The sequence below is a fragment of the Seriola dumerili genome, unplaced genomic scaffold, assembly GCF_002260705.1.
Source record: "Seriola dumerili isolate Sdu_G_001 unplaced genomic scaffold, Sdu_1.0 BDQW01000393.1, whole genome shotgun sequence".
Lineage (NCBI taxonomy): Eukaryota > Metazoa > Chordata > Actinopteri > Carangiformes > Carangidae > Seriola > Seriola dumerili.
The window spans coordinates 597,434-618,390 of NW_019174648.1; the positions used below are offsets into that span (position 1 = coordinate 597,434).

At 42.4% G+C, this 20,957-nt stretch overlaps 1 protein-coding gene across 1 annotated transcript in view; it reads left to right on the forward strand.

The window, feature by feature from the left end:
• Positions 1 to 3,132: 3,132 nt before the first annotated feature.
• The window catches only part of LOC111233447 (tumor necrosis factor ligand superfamily member 10-like), a 56,807-nt gene continuing 38,982 nt past the window's right edge, over positions 3,133 to 20,957 (forward strand). Inside the window, exon 1 of the mRNA XM_022761263.1 lies at positions 3,133 to 3,587. Within this exon, the coding sequence (XP_022616984.1) occupies positions 3,366 to 3,587 (222 nt within the window). The 5' untranslated portion in view covers positions 3,133 to 3,365. The remainder of the gene's footprint in view (positions 3,588 to 20,957) is intronic.

Below are 20,957 nucleotides of genomic sequence, written 5' to 3' on the forward strand. Positions count from 1 at the left end.
GATCTGTCATGTGCACTATAGCAGTGCACTGAGCTAAACACACACATCAGCTTGGTAACACGCTAATAATGACAATTAGCTTGTTCACCATCTTATTTTAGCATGTTAGCGTGACAAAATGTGTCAGCTGAAGGTAAAGGGAACGTCATAAACCAAAGTAGTGGACGACTTCAAATTTTGACCCATTGATGACGCTGTAGGTGAAAGGTCAGGGGATCATCAACAGGAACATGAACTGGTGTATTGAAGTTCATGGCAATTCATCTGATTGTTGTTGAGCAATTTCACTAAAACGTCGACCTCATGGGAGCACGAGAGCAAAAGTGAATGGGGAAATTTTTTTTTATTTGTCTTTTATCACAGTCCATCAAATCCAACAAATTCATCTTGTTGAGCTGCTTCATATATTTTTTCCAGCGCAGCTAAAAAGAGAAAGGGCTTATTTCTGGCAGTCGCAATGTGAGAACAGATGGATTATTTTTTCATCCAAATGTTTAAGAGTCTTCGAGGATTCTGGGAAAACCTTCAGATCAGTGGCGAGCATTGTTAAACAACCCTGCAAAGATCACCAGGTGTTTCTGTTTTGGCAAATCAGATGCTTCTCTCTGTTACTGTGGATGTAATGGTAAAACATGAGCGCTACAAACTGGTGCCGACTGGTTCTTGACAAAATACATGAGGTCTTCTCTGCATCATAATCCACCTCTCTGCGGTTCGTCCATTTGCCCAGTATGATTCAAACAGACCTATTTTCATCAGGTGAGGTTTGAGAAGTTCGTACGGACATTTCTTTGGACCTTTTCTGCTGTGAAAACTTGTCGTCCATCGAAACCACTGTGAATCCAAACTGAGCCCAGGCTTTGTTTCACTTTAAAACAACAGGCTTTGGCATCTCTATTCTGGAGGCCTTCCCAGAGGATGTTGCCTGTGGTGAACTTCTGGTAAGAAAGATATTGGAGTTGGACTGAAAAAAAACAAAAGAGATTGGATGAAAACTTTTTCAAAGCAAATTTAATAGCCACACTATTACCAAACAGAAATATTTCATCTCTTCCACATCTCTCTGAGATACTTGCACATGCAGGCTTTTGACTACAGGCATCAGAGCAGGTGTGGAGTGATGTAGAGATTTGGCCGTTTCATAGGTCAAATTCAAGACGATGCAGTGCTGAAATATCATGGAGACTTAAACGCTGCGGCCTCAAGGAGTCAACTTCAAACCCACTTTCTGTCAGAACCGTTTTTGTTGACATGGAAAGTAATGCTGTGGATTTAACCATTCTTGTGATATCTCATTCGGACTTGGGCGACTTGGACTGAGAGTATACAGGCATGTCAAGTCCCAGTCAGTGGAATGGATGGCTTTCACATCTGGTGCAAAAACTCCAGGGACTGTGCCAGAATCTGCTTGGATCCCACTCGCATTCAACAACAACTTTGACAAATCAAAAGGCCGTGAGTGCAGACAAAAAAGCCCTCAGATCGGGATCCTGGTTTCCTGATTTGGTTCCAACCCCAGTCTGGGCCTCATCCTGAGAATGACTTGCTTCTTCAAACCAGGAGGAGAAAAGTACGGTGGTCCTCTGATGGTGCAGAGCTGTTGGACTGGCGGCGACCCAAGCTCATCTGCCGCCCATCCTCGATAAACAGCTCTGACGCTGGGCATACACACACTGCATCACACGCTGCTTTCCAGCTGTTTGCGGTGATGGAGAGGAAACAAAGGAAGGGTCGTTGTTTAGAGCTGAGCTGTAAACACAGTTTCTGCCTGTCTCCTTCCCATAAAGCCTTTGTTCTTATTCACAGAAAAATGTGAGCTGCATCACGAGAATCTGTGTCCAAAAACAAACTCGGAAGATGAAGCTGACAATCTCTGCTTTTCTTCTTTGTCAAGCAGCAATCAAACCTAGACGCTGCGTTCGTCACCTGGGGATTGAACGTCTCCTCGGTCTGTGGCCTGAGTGCAGCTCTGTGATGTGTTTGGAAACTGAAGTTTAAATATTTAATCATGACTGCACTTGTTTCACAGTGATAAACTGGAGGGCGCTGAGCAAATATTTGCTCTCAAACAGTGTAAAGCTCTACGACAGACCACAGTCATACACACACACACACACACACACACACACACACACACACACACACACACTGACAACAGCAGCTCAGAACACAAAGATTTAGAGGGAGGGCAAAGAAAAAGAAATTGCTTGCATCAATGTTTTTTACTATCAAAAATAAACCATCAATTTTTACAAAAAGCTTCAAACTACAGCTGCAACAAATGATTATTTTCATTATTGATTAATCTGCTTTTGATTAACATATTGATCGTTTGGTATAAATGTTCAACCAACAGTCCCAAACTAGTAAATGTTCACATTACAGAAGCTGTAACCTGTGATTAAAAACTTTTTTTGAAAAGAAAAACCCCTAAATCAATTATTAACTGATTCATATTTCATCTCTGCTTCAGCTGCTCTTAAAATCTGAGCAGAGTCAGAGAGACAGCGCCCTCTGTCAGCTCAACCTGAGCCTCAATGTGGCCTCGGCACACTGAACACATCCTCACATCTGTGGCTGAGAACTGATAAAAACCTTTAACACAGACTATTTAAAGGCATAAAATCTTGAGTGGACACAGTGTGACTGTAGAAGGAGGTCTGAACTCTCACTGTCTGCTCCACAGTGACATGAGTTGCATTTTCTTAAATGAGGTAAAATACAATACATTGTAAATATGTGAAGGCCCCAGATCTGAAAAGAAAAATAAACATTTTGAGATATGAGCTGCAGAAAAGTTGCATTTTTTAGTTGCCCACTAAGGGAAAATTGGCAAATAATGAAAGATAAACAACTGTTTGAATGCTTTTGTAGCCTAGACAGCAAAGAGAGAGAGAGAGAGAGATAGAGAGAGAGAGAGCATTCCTCCACCGCTCCAGGGTGATGAGGAGGGTAGCCCAGCCCCTCTGCTGCTCCCTCTCTCTCTCTCTCTCTGTTGCAGCTCATCGGTCCAGCGCTGCCTCCTGCAACAGCTCCCACTTTACGCAGCAGCTGAGTAGCTGAACAGACATGGACACGTCCAAGCTTTAACTTTGAGCTCGTCTCTCTCTCTCTCTCTCTCTCCCTCCTTCTCTCCTCCTCTCTCCAGCTTGCTCTCCTCTCTCTCTCTCTCTCTCTCTCCCCTCTCCTCTCCTCCTCTCCCGCCGAGCTCCGGGGGAAAAGCTCCGCTGGCAGCCGCGGACGCATGGAGATCTAACTTTGCTCCAGTTTTCGGTCAGTCGGTCAAGTTGCGTGGAGGCTGTTGTGTGGCTGCCGTTGTTTTGCTGTTGGTTTGTTCACGAGTCTCCTCATGCGTCGGGAATGCCATGGCCACTCCGAACGCACAGCAGCAGCACCAGGATTATTTCAGATCGGTGAGCAGCGAGTCCACCACCTACATGATGGTCCCGGCCGGCGGGCCGAGCGGGACGAGGCGCAAGGAAGCGCCGTCCAAGATGTGGGTGGCGATGGTGGTGATAGTGGTGGTGGTGCTGCAAATTGCCTCCACCACGGGGCTCTTTGTCTACCTGAACATGTCCATATCAGAGGTAAGAGCCGCTTTCCACTCGCTTTACGAGTTTCTGTGCTGCACTGTGGGTTTCATGCGGCTCTTTGTGGGAAGTTTGTCGCCTTTTCACAGCATAAAAACCTGGAGAAATTCTCTATTGGGCATTGAACTGACAAGTAAAATCAGCGTGAGGTTAAACTTACAGCTGAATGACACACATACACTCTCACTATGACTGAGAAACACGAAGAAATAGCCACATTTGTGCACAATAGGAGGTTATACGCTGGAGTAGTTGATATAAAAAGTAAGACTGAGAGCAAATTTCCATAGAAATGATCATTTTGCACTGCATTTTGCGGAGTCCCATTTTTGTTTTAAGGAGTAAGTCAGCTCTGGAGAAGCTCGCCCCCGCTTTCTAACTCGTTCAAAGAATGTGATCCGGAATCTCCAAGCGAGTGGAGGCAGAGGGGCAATAAGCACGTCTGTCTGTCCGGCAGCGTTTATTGAACTAAACGGGTTAAACTGCGTGCGTGAGGGAAACATGTTGGAGCCATTTGGTGACAGGCAAAGAGCAGTCAGAAGCTGTCGAGCAGGATCGCCTTGAAGTAGGTTACAGATGTGGTGTGCAGAGATGAAATATGCAGTGATGGAGGTGGGATATCCCCAAGCCATTATCTCTTTAGATAAACATGATACTGCTCTCACGCGCCTGTAGCTGTCAGCTGTGAACGTACAGTGATGCTAAAAGGTGTTTTAATGAACACATTTTGAAGTCAGAGCATTTGAGGTTTTTGCCTCTGCCACTGCTGCAGCTCCTCAAAGTCAAAACTGACAGGGTTTCTTTGTCCTGAAGTTAAATCTGCTACTTGGAGAAACACAAGTGCTGTCCCTGTGAGAGATGTTGTTGAAAGTACAGTGATTACAAATGAACTCATAAGCGCTCAGTGCAGGGAGGCAGAGATGCGTTTATCAGTCTTTTTAAAACTGATAAAGGTGCAATAATAAAGATAAAGAGCCATGACTCCATCTGTGGCTTCCTCCTTTCTCTGTTTCCGAGGAAGAGCTCACACAGAGTTTGGCATGAGTTGAGGTGAGTTCTACAGTGAGCTGATGCTCTACATTGGGGAAGGGGTTACATATTGGTCATTTGGTAAATCTGCAGGGATGAAGTTTGAAGCTGATGTATGCTCCCACTGATGTGTGAACCCCAGCAAGAGGCCCATTTAAACTGTAACTATACCCCGTCAGAGAGAGCACGCCTGCCGGCTTCAGCAGGCGTGCTGCTGAGCCTCTGCCACACGAGAGCCAACGTCTGTCAGGAGATGTGAAACCTGTCACGGCTTCTGGTGGACGTTTGTATAATTTACACAGGTGTGCGTTGTTGAAGACCTCCACCGGGAACACGTGTCGCCTGCAGCTTGCAGCAGGACGGAGGAGAACTTCATCCTGAAATCCAAAAGCTTGAGTTTTCAGAATCTCTCTACCACGTTTTCATTGAGCGGGAAGAGGCTGAAAATGGAGGCTTATTTTTCTTAACAAGTCCTCTTGGGAATGAGGAAGAACGAGAAATGACATCTGACGTTTTCTTGTCCACTGTGATGGATAAGCATTTGCAAACCGAAAAGATCAAATCTGTAGCTTTTTAGCAAGTTCGCATCGACGACATTAAATGAGCAACAAGTGCAAACATGAGTCCAGAAGACTTTTTTGCTGCTTGGTGTATTTTTAAATCCCCATCATGTCTGACAATTCAGCCTTTGTAACCTCCTTTGGGAAAACTCCCATTGCAGATGTAATGGTCATCATGTAGCTGATCAAAGCTTCTTTTTTTTTTTTTTGAAGGAAGACAGATGCTGAGGTTTTGGTTTAAAGTCCTTGACAACGTTTCATGGAGCAGGGGAAATCCAGGCCAGAAATAGTGTATAATCTTATGATACGCTGCTATAAATATCTCAGGATAGCTGAGATACAGGTTCTTGTCTTGATTAAAATTACTTTGGTCTGGTTAAACTCACAGAGAACAGGCACATTCATGGCACAAGTGACTATGTGAAGACAGAGGGTCAAAGTTTATATTAGATGATAAAGGTCCCATATTTTAAATTTTTCCTTTTTTATTTAAAGTGTTGATCTATTTGTGGTTATAAGAACCAAAACCATCTCACTGTAATTTTACATCCCCTCGTTTAGGCTTCTCTCTGGAGCTCTAGTAACAACAAGTCAGTGAGCCAATCAGACGAGAGGAGGCTCTCTCTTCTGATTGGCTGACTGGTTTTTGAGTGATCCAATAAAAATATAGGAGATTTCAGGTAAAACACTCAGAGAAACCAAATCCTGCAAGATTTGGAAGGATGGGTCAAGGTGGGAGGGGCCTGGGGCATGGCTGAGAGCTGTGACTGTTTTGTTGTGACATCACAAAGTTCCAGGAAGTCCCGACGGCTGGTTTTAAGGCTCAGTTTCTGAATACAGGCTGTGTGCATTTCTCTCTGTGGACTGAGCGCTCTGATACTTTCACAGTATTAATATAGAACCTAAACCTGCTTTATGATCAAACAACACATGGAAATCTACCTTTATACAATATGGGACCTTTAACATATCAGCCCTCTGGCGCAGTTGTTGGAAAACGCCCGTTTGAGTGACATTTCAAGGCAAATTTAACAGCAACGTTAGAAATTTAGTGAAGGATAAATGGTTTCTGGTTACAGTGTATGTTAGGCCCAGTTTTCTGTTTCATATTTGACCCCTTGTTGCCTCTCATGACAGGAAAAAAATATAAAGGCAACTATATTAGACTTTGGTCATGTCTGTTTCCAATTGACTTATTGGCACCGATGTTGTATAGGCAAAAGGCGTCTGTAGAAATGTGTTAAAACTGACTTTATTACTTTATTGATGAGATCATAAAATGAATCATGACTTATTCATGAATTAAACAGCTATTTTACAACTTGAATAATGCGTTGATTTGAGTTTTTCTCCTCTTATACATCAGAGGTGGCAGGAAGTCACATAAGGAATAGTTTAGTGTTGATACTGGACGCAGACGAAATGGAAAACATGGAGCTTTGTGTCTGCATGTGGGGGATCCCCTGGTTCTCATGCGAAGGCCAGCTATTTTTAATCTGGAAACAGGCCCTTCTTTGAATTGCATTGGAGTTAACACCCCCATGCCAGCCTGGGTAAGACAAAGGAATACTGGGAACAATGAACATCATATAATGAGGAACGCTCCAGTGTTGCCTCAGCGCTGCTGCATTCACACACAAACAAACACACACATGTAAATACAGAAGATCCTGGTCCCGTGGGTGCATGACCTCTGTGGGGTTTTTTTTTTACTCCATTGCTGCTGCTGGATGAGACACACTGTGCAAAGCTACTAGACACAAATATACAGTACTTAGGGTATATCAAGTTTGAGCTACACAAACATTCAGTCACCTGTGAATAAGCTACCGACTTCAGACTTTTGGTTAGACAAAACTGTTGCTCTTTAGGTAGGAAGCTGTGATGGGTAATCTTCCTCTTTTTGCTAACATTTTATCCAAAAAAAAAGATTAATAAAAAAAAGAAATACTCATTGATTACAAATAGAAATTAGATGCAGCCCTATGTAACACTCTTTGAGCGCTTGGGGCATCGCTGAGGGTGGTGACTGTTTTGTTGTGACATCACAAAGTTACAGGAAGTCCTGACGGCTCGTTTTAAGACACAGTGGACTGAGCGCTTTGATACTTTCACAGTATTAATACCGAACCTAGATCTGCTTTATAATCAAACTACACATGGAAATCTACCTTTATACTATATAGGACCTTTAAATTTATAACGTATGAGCATGTTGTTTGATAGAAGTCAAAGGTGGATTTTATAAGCTTAACACTATATCAGATGCAGATTGTTCATACATTAAGTATCTGGACATCCTTTAGCTGTTTTCTTTTTTATCGCTGTGGATGAAAAACTGGACTCATGATTCAACTACACGGGCCATGTTTCAGCTGCAGTTATGAGGAAAGTCTTTATGTTGCGTCATGTATCTGGATTAAAACCTGATTCATGTCCTCATAGTTTATGACTTCCCTGATCTGCGTCAGATGAGGCTCCAGATCTGTAACAATTCCACTATTTCATTTTGTATAAAACTGAGTCTTTGATGTTTGTTGCACTCGTTGACTCCACCGACAAACAAACAACACACTCATTTCTGTGTGTGCGTATGTGTGTGTGTGTGTATGGGTTTGTAGGCGTAAGTTGGCAGTTACCCTGATAGTGTGTCCTTTCCTTACACTTCACTGGTCCACTTGATTATTGTTTGGGGTCACTGACAGGCTCTGACTCACCCTTACATGCAACAATACTCCTGCTCTGTTTGCATTTGTGTGTGAGTGTGTGTCTGTGTGTGTGTGTGGTCTGATTCAAACAGAATGTGGCTGTTTGTTAGGTGTGTGTGTCTGTGTGTGTGTGTGTGGTCCACTTTGCCAGAGAAATCACCAATTTTTGTCTTTCCCGTCTGTTTTTGTGATTTAACTGTGTCTTTGTGTGATTTTTTTTTTTTTTTTAATCTGTGTGATGACCAGATGACCTCCGAACACAGAAAGAGGAAAATCCCTCCAAACATTCAACATTTTCCAGCCCACAAGGGACCTGCTGTAGTTTCAGTATCAGATCTCGATCTGTAGAATCAGTCTCGGTGTTGGATTAGGTGTTACTGCTGCAGTAAAGCTAGAAAACTTTAAAAGTAGATATGGTATTCAGATAAAATATCCTCCTCCTACCAGCCATAACAGAGGATCTCAGTGTCAGAGAACCATATAATTACATTTTGAGAGCTTACAGTCAACAGGGCTGAACTCACAACTCACATGGATCAGAGTTGGAACTGCTCTCCTCAGATTTATGTTATATCATTTTCAGCTTGTTTGGCCTTGGCAACAACTGTTGCCGTGGAGAATAGACGACAAATCGCTATAGATACAGGCACGTCTGCAACGATTAGTCAATTAACTGATGAGTCGATCAACAGAAAATGAATCAGCTGCTTCCATTATTGTTGGGGAACTGTAACGGGCTTTTTTTCATGAAACAATTCATCAACTAATCGAGAAATCAATCAGCAGATTCGCTGATAAAGAAACTAATGGTCTACGAGTGTACGAGGCGACTTTGATGCTACACAGCCCTGTTATAGGGCTTATTTGAGCTTGAATCATCAAACAGACATTTGTTTGCTGACTCTCCAGACTCCCATTGGTGGTTTCTTTAAAAAAACAAATACCAGGTGGCATCAACATGTCCCAGTGGTCTAAGACATATTGTAATCACACCGTCCCCAAGATCAGTTCCACCTGACACCCGTCTTTCTCTCCGCAAATATTCTTCCTGCATGTTTCTACTGTTAACTGTCAAAACAAGAGAAGAATGCCTTAATCTGACCACGGCAAGTAGGAAAACAATCTGTGGACATGTCAACAATGTTCCCAAACAAATATTACCACACGGCCACATTTCAGTGGAATTTTAGAGCTGGTGTTACATAATCTCAGCTGCGTCGGTTACTGCCAGCTCACACTTACAGATTTAGGGTCGACTCGTTTGCTGGAAATCAAACATGTGAACTCTGAACGACTGAGTCGCCCACTTGGCATGGTATCACAGGAACGTGTGGCACTTTAAGTGAGTGGAACCCAGCTAGACAAGTTACCAGAAGTCTCTCTGGTTTGTGGGCATGTCCGAAGATAACGAGTAGAAAATAGTGTTATCAGCATTTTAATATCAGTCGATCTCACCCCCTTCTCACACTCACACACACACACACACACACACACATAACCATTTCTCCAGTCCGGCCTCCTTGTGTGGCCTCAGCTGCTGTTGCCAAGACGTTTCTGACATAACCTCCTATAGCGGCGGTATAGAACAGTATGGGATGGCTGTTCCATTAGAACATAAATCTGCTCTGTGTTTATCCCAGACTTTCACACCGGATCAGGTTTTATTAGAAAGGGGCAAGGTTAAGGTTACCATTACAGAATCAATGAATGCCCTAACAAGAACGCCAATGTTCGTGTTTCTGATGTGTGTTTTGTGTGGGGGGGCATGCGACACGTGTGCATCACAGGGGGTTTGGTGTCATTGTGTGTGTGTGTGTGTGTGTGTGTGTGTGTGTGCATGTTTTTGTTACCTCCTCTCTGGTGCATACACCAACCTTGTGAGGACCAGTAGTCCTAATGGGGACTTGATCCTAATGAGGCAAAACGTCATTTCTGAGGTCCCGGTCCGCAATCAGTGGAAGTCAACGCCATGTCCTTACAAGGATAACTGCGCAACAGTGTGTGTGTATATGTGTGTGTGTGTGTGTGTGTGTGTGTGTGTGTGTGTGTGTGTGTGTGTGTGTGAATACCATAGCATACAGGTGCATGCTTGTTTATCATTAGCAACCAGTTTTGTGTAAAATCAAATCCATCACTTCAAATATTTGGATTTAATTCGAGGCTACTAATATAAACATCCCACACCAGACTCCATTGCCAAAATACACTATTCTCCCTCACTCTATCTATCACTCCTTCTCTCTCTCTGTCTTTTCACCTCCCGCCCCCCTGCAGTCTCTGTGTGTTATGGTTCAAGTCCACGTTAGAGAATCGAGTTACAGTCAGTTTGAGGGCTCGAGGGAGGGGGGACGAATTTTTCAGGAGTGACACAAGCAGTTTTTTTTTCTTTCTTTTTTTTCTTTTAGGAGGCAGGAATTTAGAAGTTAAATGGTTCTCCGCCAATGGATGTGTGTGTGTGTGTGTGTGTGTGTGTGTGTGTGTGTGTGTGTGTGTGTGTGTGCATCTAAACAGGCCTTGGGCATGTCTCCAAAGTTACATAAGGTGTTTATATGGGTGTAACATGCAAAAATGGTTGGCTTAAATGAGCATCGTGCAAACCACGTAGGAAGAGCGTTGCGTTTTGTTGTGTGTCTTCACGAGTAAATGACGATGACAAGGCCGAAATGAAGTCAGTTAAATATCTTGTAGTTTCTGTTGGCTGGCGCACACAGAGAGACCAAATCCTGCCTTTTTCTGACACTAATGGGTTTGTTTCTTTGTGCTTACCAAAAACACCGCAGTCAAATATGACACATAGAAAAGAAAGAAGTTTCCTGACCCACTTTCCTGACGTTCCCCATTGGATTTTTCTTTTACCAGCCAGGTAATATAGTCACTGAAACACTGTCAGGGACACACACATGTTTTGAGATTTACGGAGACACATTCATGTTGTGTCTTCGCACAGACCTGCACGCACGCTCCAGTGTTTTCATGACCAGGTCATTTGGACGAAGATGAAAAGGAAGACAGGGATCAGAGGAAAGAGGAGAAAGTGGGACTGAGAGTTGAAAGAGACAAAAGTGAAGGGAGAGGACAGGCGGAGATGAGGAGGAGGAGGATGAGCCTTGTGCATGAAAGAGATGAGGTCTGGAAAATACTCCGTATGTGGGTTTTAATCTGTTGCACAGCAGGATGTAGACAGAGATAAACAACAGTCCAAATTAAAGCAGCAGAGACAGAGACATCCCGACTTCAGCTACTGTGGGTCAAACTCCAAAAACAATAAACTGTGGTAAAAATGGTGGACTGTCCCTTTAAATGATGAATTGGCGATGAGGCAGGATTGTTCTGTGGGTACTGTCGTGCAGCTGAGCACCGTTCAAACCCACAGAACTTCATTGAAAATTCTAGTCAAGTTCCCGAAATTTGCAAAAACACCAAATATGTCAGTTTCAATTTTGAGCAACTGTGTGAAATCTGGAACATTTTCTGGGGAAGAAATGTTACAGCTACTATCATCCTGGGTTTGAACAATACTGACTGTGTAGTTTATACCGTGATACAGTGTGGATGTTGTTTTCTAAAACAATTTTTTTATATACTTAAAGACAGATTTAAGGAGATTTTAAGATGTTGGAGTTTAGCAAAGCATACCCTTTATTTTGCAATTAAAAAAGAGTCCTGTGTAATCCTGCCCAATTTCAGAAGGTGAAAAATACAACATGCTGCTTTTACTTTGCATGCATTAAACAAACAAGATATAACATCTTAACTTGTGAGCTTTAGTTGTGTTTATGGGTCTATACAGAGCCCGGCTAGCTGTTTCCCTCTGTTTCCAGTCTTTATGCTAAGCTAAGCTAACTAGTTACTTCACATTTATCAACAAGAAGACAAATAAGCTTATTTTGCAAAATGCTGAAGTAAGAAGACCAACAGTAATGTTGTAAAATGACAAAATAACCAGGTTATAAATATCTTCATGTGCAATTTTAAGTGATTTTTAAATGCACCTGCAGGTAAAATACCAAAAAGAATCAACACAAATGTTCAGGAGAAAAGAAAAATCCCACAATTCTTCGGGAAATTGTGCAAGTGTGTTGGACAAAGGTTTGCGAGATTTCACAATGGAGTCTTTCTTGTTTATCTCTGAGGATAAAGGAGATACACCACAAAGCAATTGTTAAATACACTACTCCACTTCACTGCAACTGCCCACGTGACTTAAATTTAAAGGCCTCCTGAGAGCTCGATCTCAAAGACAGTAGTTGTTATAAACCATGTCGAGTGTCTTCACCGCAACACGTGAAAAAAAAAAACAAAAAAAAAAAACGTCTCTGAAGTCACATAAATTGTTGGAAACGAGGAAGAAGTGAAGCTGAAAGAGAAGAAAGATGGAGAGGAGAAAGATTAATCATATCACAGAACAGGAGAAGAGTCTGCTGATCTGATAGAGTACAGATCCACCACACACCCCACACACACACACACACACACACACACACACACACACACACACGACCTTGGTTTAACAGCTTGACACGTGAAAACAGGATATTTACGTTCCCATGTTGGAATGCTCATTAGGATGTGGCTACAGCTGTGTATGTGTGTGTGTGTGTGTGTGTGTGTGTGTGTGTGCGCGCATGTGTGTGTGCCAACAGCTGGTGCCGCGCTGTGTGTTATCACTTTGTTTGCTCAGTCAACATGGCTATAAAGTGCTGATAAATGATCGGAGGGCATTGAAGCTCCTAATGAAGCCCCCGTCACATCTGGTAGCTGATTCCAGCGCAGCTAACCTTCCCGTAAACCTGGTAGCAGCGTCGCGTTCTCACCGCTCCCCCGTCTCCACAGCATGTCGGGCTGCAGAGTCAGCAGGATTCCCGTCGACTTAAAGGCTTAAATCCACATTTTCACATTGACTTTGATTACCATTATTGCTGGCTGATCCCATACAGCGGTGATTCAACATCCACTTCATGAAAGTGTTTGTGCCTCTGAAGGTGTTGGACCTTGTTGAATCATCTTCTTTTTTTTTTATTGAGGCAAGGAGATAAATGGTGCAACTAAGAATTATTTTCATTTTAGATTAATGCAACAATTATTTTCTCTAAAGATCCATTGATTATTTGGAAAAGAGGAAAATTCCCATCACAGTTTCCCAGAACTCAAGGTGATTTGAGAGAATACAAAACATTTTAAACCATTTTTTGCTTTTGAATCTAATAAGAAATCAAAATTATTGAGGATTCATTTGTTTTTGATCAACTAAATAATCAATCGATTAATGATTTCAGCTCTAGAAAGGCACACAAGCAACAAAAAGTAGCATGAAGTCGTTCAATATCTGCATTTAACAGCTACCAGCTACTTTAGTACAAACATGCATGTGTTGTTTCAGCGTTACCATTCTCATATCAGTTCAACAACTTCATCAGAATAATGAAGAAATCAATTCAAAGCTAAGATAATACCGAAGCCACGACCGAGCAGCAGGCCGGTCTTTTATTTACCTGAGAAAGAGTTTGTTGGCGTCAGATCAGAGTCCAGCTTTTTTTTAGTGTGTGCTTGTTAAATGATACAGACTTTGCAGAGTAATGGAGTCCATGCTTGAGCTTTTACTCCCATATAGGATCCGATAATGAAAGAATGATGCCGGTTCCTGTGCGAAATTGCCCAGCTGACGTAAATAAAAGGCTTTACAAACTATTTTGTAATTTATAGCGTTACTAGGAAACAGATGGATAAAGACGTAATGCATGGAAGGTCACCTCAGCGTTGACCTCCCTACAACAAAATGTCCTTCTTCTCATCCATCCATCTTCCTTTATTTCCACTGTAAGGGCACCATGTGGCTCCCATCACATGGTAACCAAAGCCGTACTTCCCCATCCTCTCTACACATGTTTCATACCAAAGACAGGGGCAGAAGAGAAGCTGCTTCGCTCTGTTGGAACTTGTCCAGTCGAACCACAGCGAAACCTTGAGTTTGGTGGGAGGTGACAAAAGTGGGAAAAGGGGAGAAATGAAGGAGAGAAAAGGAAATAAAGGAGAAAGAAAATGGGTTTTCAAGGTTTTTTTTTCTTCAATGATGTTTATTTTATGTATTATTTTATATTTAAGAGGGACAATGTAAAATACATTTATTGTACCAGATGTAGCTAAACAATCAGTACAAGTGATGGACAGGCTGCAAAAATAAATCGCTTATAGCAGATGCGGTTTTCGAATGTGACCTTTGTCTTACCATCTTTTTCTTTTCCACTAAAAAAATCCCATAAAAACTGCATTTCAAACCATCATGGCATTAACAGAACTACCAAAATCTACTGACATCCCTTCAGGTTTAGCAGCTCTGAGGCAACGCACACACTCATGGGCTTCACCCATCTTTCTTTCTTTCTTTCTTTCTTTTATTCCATTTATAGTTTGGCCAGTTATTAAAACTGTCATGGAAAGTGATTTCTTGAATGGCTGCAATCCAGTAGTTAATAAAAGGGGCAATAACAGGCCGTTATATTGGAAGCCAGTGTGTCTGTCCAACGTTTGTGTATACTGTATGTGTGTGCACTATATCCTGTATTTGTGCACAAAACCTTTGTGACTGTGTGTAACTGTAGACATAATATGTGTATGGCCATTGTCAGGCAGAGGAATGTAATAGACACAAAGAAAATGAAAGTGAAGTTACCTCATTTACCGCTGTGTGCAAATAGAAGCTTTTGTGTGTGTGTGTGTGTGTGTGTGTGTGTGTGTGTGTGTGTCACCTGGTTAGCCAATGGTTGATTGGATGGAAAGTTCTCCACTGGTCTGACATGATCTAACCCTGGGAATGGGCCGACATCTCTGTCCTGGCACAAGAAGAGGAGGGCTTGTTAGTGTCAGCTGAAGTCTGTCTAGTCCAATGTTTTCCTCCCTCACACACACACACACACACACACTCTTGTTCTCCCTCTGATATCAGCGTTTTGACTCCGAACAGGGTAACGAGACCCTCCCGTCCCTCTGTCAGCTCTCATTTCTGTACCAATTAAACAACCAGTGAACTCTTTTCTCCTCTCTCCTCTAATCTCTCCCCAATTATCTTTTCTATCTTTCCGCTCACTTCCACAACAGTTGCCTCCTCCATAAACCTTAGTGTTGGCCGTCCCTTTGTCTCTTTCATGTCTCATTGACTGCGAGGAACACTTGGTGGTTTTGGCATTTCGTGAAGGGGCGTCGCAACCCGTCATCGTTCCTTTCGTAAGATCAAAAAACCACAAAAGCATTATCGCCGATGTTCCAATATCTCAGCGCTGCACTGAGCTCAAAACTGAAGCAAATGTTTGGCTCTGTGTTCCATAACACAGCACTAGCTCATTAAAATCTTGTACATGTGTGATCACAGGTCATCCATGAACTGATGAATCAAACTCTGAGCGCGGATTTTGGCTTTGTCTGCAACTGCTGAACGGAAAACCTTAATAAGAAAAACTCTGGGAACAGAGGTGAAATCATGAACCTGTCAAACAGCCGGTTAAAGCTTCCCTTCAAGGCCGTGACTTTTAAATAATGTTGTCGTTTTTTTTGGTAGACTTTTTGTCTGTTAAGAGCTGGAGCCGAGCAAAGGTTACGAAAGCAGACGTTGGCTTGGAGGCGAGAGTAACGGCACCGTGACGCCGACATTTTAGCTCTCGAGGAAATTAGACTTTGGACGAAGGACTCACCAAACTGATTATGTTGAGATCAGCATCACGGTGAGTCATCTTAAAAGAAGTAAATCCTTGGCTCTTGTATGTCTTAAAATCTTTATGGAATTCGATATCGTAACTGAAGGCTCAGTTGTCTTTTGCAAGGATCTAAATCAAATCAAGTGATTCCAGGACTTTCCAGAGCCAGTAAAGAAATGCTAACATACTGTAGTTGTTTGGGCAGAAAGACAGAAGCCTTGTTTTGGATGTCTTGGTCTCTTGTAGAGGAGATAAAAATCTTGCAAGAATATTATGAAAACATGTGTCCAATCTGGGGTTGTGTTTCCCTGCCAGTATAAAAATAGGGATCCCAGGCCGTGGTGCTTCCAAAATATTATGGGACAGCTGAGAAAGATCTAGATTTTGACTTGGAGAGATTTTAAAAGGTTGAAAAGACCAAAATCACTTTATTTAATCAGGAAGTCACATTGAGGTTGAAGTTGGGTACAGAAATAACTAAAAGAAATATTAACAGCAGAGACACAGAATCCCAGTAGAAATTGAATAAAAGGTTTTTTGTATTTTGTACATTTCATTATTTTGTCCCTTAAATTTCAGCATTTCAGTATTTACAGGACGGAAAAATCCTTAAATTTTTAAAAAGACATGTTGTTCTGATGGGCTGGAGCTAAATGCTAATGCTAATGACAAAGCTAACGGGCTGATGTTTAGCAGGTATAATGTTTACCGCCAACTTTAGTTTACGGAGTTAGCGTGCTAACATTTGACAAAGTATTGGACAATATTGACCTGATGATGGCGCTAGATAAAAATGTCAGAAGACGACTAAGGTGATAATTAATCTTCTGGGGACTTGAATCCATCCAATAGTTGTTGAGACACTTAATAAAAAAACTAAAATGTGAACCTTGTGGTGGCGCTACAGGAAAAGTGAAGCTATTACTAAAGTCATTAGGTCCGTCCTCTGGGGACCATTAATACAGAATGCACAAAATATCCAATAGCTGTTGAGATATATTTCTGTCTGGACCAAAGTGTTGAACCAAACACAAACCAACATTGCTGCCCCAAAGAGCCTTACCGCTAGCTTGGCTAAAAATCTGCAAAACGTTGGTGTGAAACAACGAAAATCTGAGATCTTATTTCCAATAACTTCACCATCCTGCTTCAGATTCTCAGAAGCAACGTAACAGCGGCAAAGAATCCCATCAGTTCAGATCGCAAACAGGTTCGGAGTTGGCAAACGTGCGAGTCGGCGGTGTTGACAGCACTGAACACTCGTCAGCACGCTGCACAAATAAAAACGAATGTCAACAAACAGAAAAGGCTCTAAAGTGTGGTCAGGTCGGCGTGGCTTTGAATTCCAAGTCCGGTACGAAACAAGGCTGGATCCATCCAAGTCACAGCTGGAATGAGAACCACATTGTGAATAATGTAACAATGAAAATTTTAAATTCTGAGCAAAACATGTGGGATCCATTCTCTGGAGGATTTTTCTGTCATCAGGAAATGCTAATGAATTCTGAACCAACTGCACACACTCGAGCGCCCACTTACTGACTTTGTCAAGCTCGTGTACGTACGTGCGTTTGTTTTGATTCTTCATCCGAGTAAAATTATATTTCAACATTCCTGCGCCGTCACATTCTTGAATCCTGCTCGCCACGCCGCCATCACGACTTTTAACGTCTCAGTAAATAATCCCAACCTTTCATCTGCTTCCATTTCACGGATTTGCAGCCTCTGGATCAGTCACAGCGGTAACAGCAGCCGGTGATAACCTTTGACCTCATCTCATTGGGTTCACATGTGAGCGTCTCCAGTGCCGTCTGTAACATTGGCACCTCTGTCTTTTCTCCCTACAACAGTAAAACTATAACCAACCAAATTCCTCATTAGTGATCGTGTGAAATATCTGATGGCGAACCATTCCATGTTTTCATTCCCCTGGACATTACGGCACGCCGCCTCGCATTCGTTTTTTAGAGCGGAAGTAAAGAACAACCTCTTGATGCCTCGTATTAAAGGATACGCAGGATGTGTGGTCCTTCACTGTTAGTATTCAATAAGCTATGAATACAGAGTGATGACGAAGGGATGACATGTTTGTAGTCCGAACCACCACATGTAGAAATGTGTTTTACACACTGAAAATGACATTGCATGTATAAGGAATGAGGGAATATGGATATGAAAGCTTAAAGTGTCGTTTTTAGCTGTGTTACAGTATGATTTGCACGACGTAGCAGCGATGGAGACAATTATAATAATGTTTTGTATCTTCGGCATAAATTGCAGGAGGAGAGTCACCGTCCAGGGAGTGCAGTGTGTTTGTTGTGGTCGCTGGTGACACCACAAACTACTCATCCGCCAGAACAGTAGCTTCTGAAAGTCAGGCAGTCAGTCAAGCACGAACACACACACACACACACACAGGAGGGATGTCAGTGCATCTCCACCTTTGTTTTATCAGATCGTGAATTAGATGATTAGAAGTTATTTTTGTGCCTTTATTTGACAGGAAATGGATGGATGGAGAGAAACGGAATGAGATGCAGCGAAGAGAATCAGGAGTCGAACCAGGGGCTCGCTGCTCACGTGGTATCCGCCCTAACCACTCAGCTATCGGGTCGTCCAATGAGATGCATTTTCTCCACCAGTTTTTGTCTTCTGTTGGTCGAGGACCACGTTGAACTTTATATTAAAAAAGAAACTTGTTAGCGTTTGGTCTTATTCAGCCTTTTTTTTTCAAATCTCTTACTCCGTCCCTAAATTAATTCTAACCTCCGTCCTAAAAATACTTTTCCAAAGTGCTCACGTTCCTTGTTTTTCTTTCTTGTGGGGAGGTGTGGACCCCACCAGAGAAAACACACGTCAGCTACAGTTTCACCGACACTTGCTAAGGCCCCACTCGCTTGAGTCACTCTCGCTCACTACTTCCACACACAAAAACATTTACAGACGCAGTTGCCCACCCATGCTGGTCCTGCCCACCCACAGCAGCAGCAGCAGCAGCAGCAGCACAAAGACCCAGACTGCATAGCTTAACACTCATTTCATCACTGCGTGTCCTTCGGTCCAGCGTTGGCCTTTATTGAACCTGAGTTTTGTTTGCAGCTACATCATTTTCTTCACTGTAATCTTATCCACGATGAAATCATCCAGACTCGGAAAACGTAATCTTGAATTTAGCCTTAATTGCATGAAACAGGCTTTTGCTAAAGTAACTGTTTATGAGAACTACAGCTAAATAATCCAAGGTGACGTCAGGTTTACACAATGATCTCCAGCTGTTTGCCTCATTTAGATTTGTTGCCACGTAGCCGCCATTAAGCTCGCTTTAAATCACCAGTTGCATCGTGGGTCCACATTTCCAGACAGCTGATGCCAATGATAGTGCGCCAACGGGTCCGACCAATGTTTCTTTGCTTTTGAATCCCATCATCCACTGTGTTGCCAGTACATTGTTGGGAAGACTCACAAGACAAAGACTCACGTGTTTGGAGAGTGAGGAAATATCATGTGACCACAACAGTGTGATACCATCCTGGATGCTGCTGTTCACACGGCGTCTCAGAGATGTATTTACCTTTCACCTGGCACAGTTTGCCAGTTCAGTTCACTGCTGTTATTTGAGAGCAACTTCCTGGTGATAACCTTGGAAATGATTGACTCGCCTGAATGCACCGTCTTATTTTGGAAAGATCCGCTCTCTGAACGCAGCTTCCTCCTCTTTCTCGTCTTCCGTTACCGTCGGTATGTGTGCACAGGTGACAGAGACAAACTGGAATGTCCTGACTTCTTCCTGCTCTTTTCTTTACCTCTTTCATCCTCCCTCTTCTTTTTTATTTTTCTTTCTCTCTCCCCTGTTCTTGGCCAGATGACGAGAACCAGAAACTTAACGAGAGAAAAACTTTATTGGGGCTTAACTCAGATAAAGTCACACTCCTATAAAGTTACAATAAAGTCTGTGTCTTTATCGCGACTAATCTTAACAGCTTTTTTTTTCTTTTTTTTTTATCTCAACAGTAACATTCTCAATTGTTTTAAGGGACGAGGAAGTTAAAAAGAAAGAAAGAAACAACCAGAATATCTGCAGGCAGGTCCACCCAGCTTTTGTATGTCTTTAAACCTTATTTAAACTGGACGCAATCCAAAACAGCAAAATTGACAAAGAGAGGTCAAAGTTGCACACGCAAGGACTGGGAGTGGTAAGTGGTGTCTCGCTGTGGGGTTGTGTACACCATTACGAACACTGGCACTCGCAGACAAGTGCACGAGTAAAACAATTACCTACGGAGGTATCTATAGCACACACACACTCCTTAGATCACTCGCAGCATTCTTGATTGAAGCATAGTTCACACACACTGAACTGGACACAAAGGAATTGACTGCCTGCCAGTAATGTCATTAATGTCTCTAAGCAGAAGCAGGCTATGGTCTGGATTGATTTTCTTTAAATATGTGGACCATATGGAGGGTTTTCTTGTCTTTTTCTAGAGGGAAGAATCTCTACTTTAAGCTCATTAACAAATACTTTGTATCTGGTTTGTTGGCTGCGATTTAAAGTTCCAAAAGAGAAATTTAAATACCCAGAAATCATAGCATGTCAAACTGTGGAGTTGTTTTTCCAGTTTGTGAGTTTTCTTTGTATTTGACTCCAGTGTCTCACACCAGAAATTAATTTGATCCAATGGATCAATTATGACTTCTCACTGAGTGGAAATAAAGGGAGACAGACTGAGTAGTTAAAGGTCCCATGTTGTAAAGGTAGATGTCCATGTGTAGTTTGATTATAGATCAGGTCTAGGTTCTATATTAATACTGTGAAAGTATCGAAGCGCTCAGTCCACAGGGAAATACACACAGCCTGTATTCAGGAACTGAGCCTTAAAACGAGCCAGCAGGACTTCCTGTAACTTTGTGATGTCATAACGAAGCAGTCAGCAGGATTTGGTTTCTCTGAGTGTTTTACCTGAAATCTGCTGTATTTTTATTGGATCACTCAGAAAACAGTCAGCCAATCAGAAGAGAGCCTCCTCTCTTCTGATTGGCTCACCGACCTGTTGTTACTTGAGCTCCAGAGAGAAGCCTGAGAGAGGAGATGTAAAACTACACTGAGATGGTTTTTGGTTTTTAAAACAACAAATATATCTTCTTATGAATATCAAAACTTCAAATAAAACACCAGAAAAGAGTAAAACATGGGACCTTTAATGGTATCTTTACTGTGTTTCATGCTATAGATTACAGTTTCGATTTTGTGATATAAAACCAAGTGGTTGCATTTACGGCTGAAACACATCTGGCACTTCCCTCCACACCAACTCAGCCGACAAGGCCTGTACCTCCTGATCCAGCTGCAAACAGCTCAACAACCCAGTGATAAATCACCGA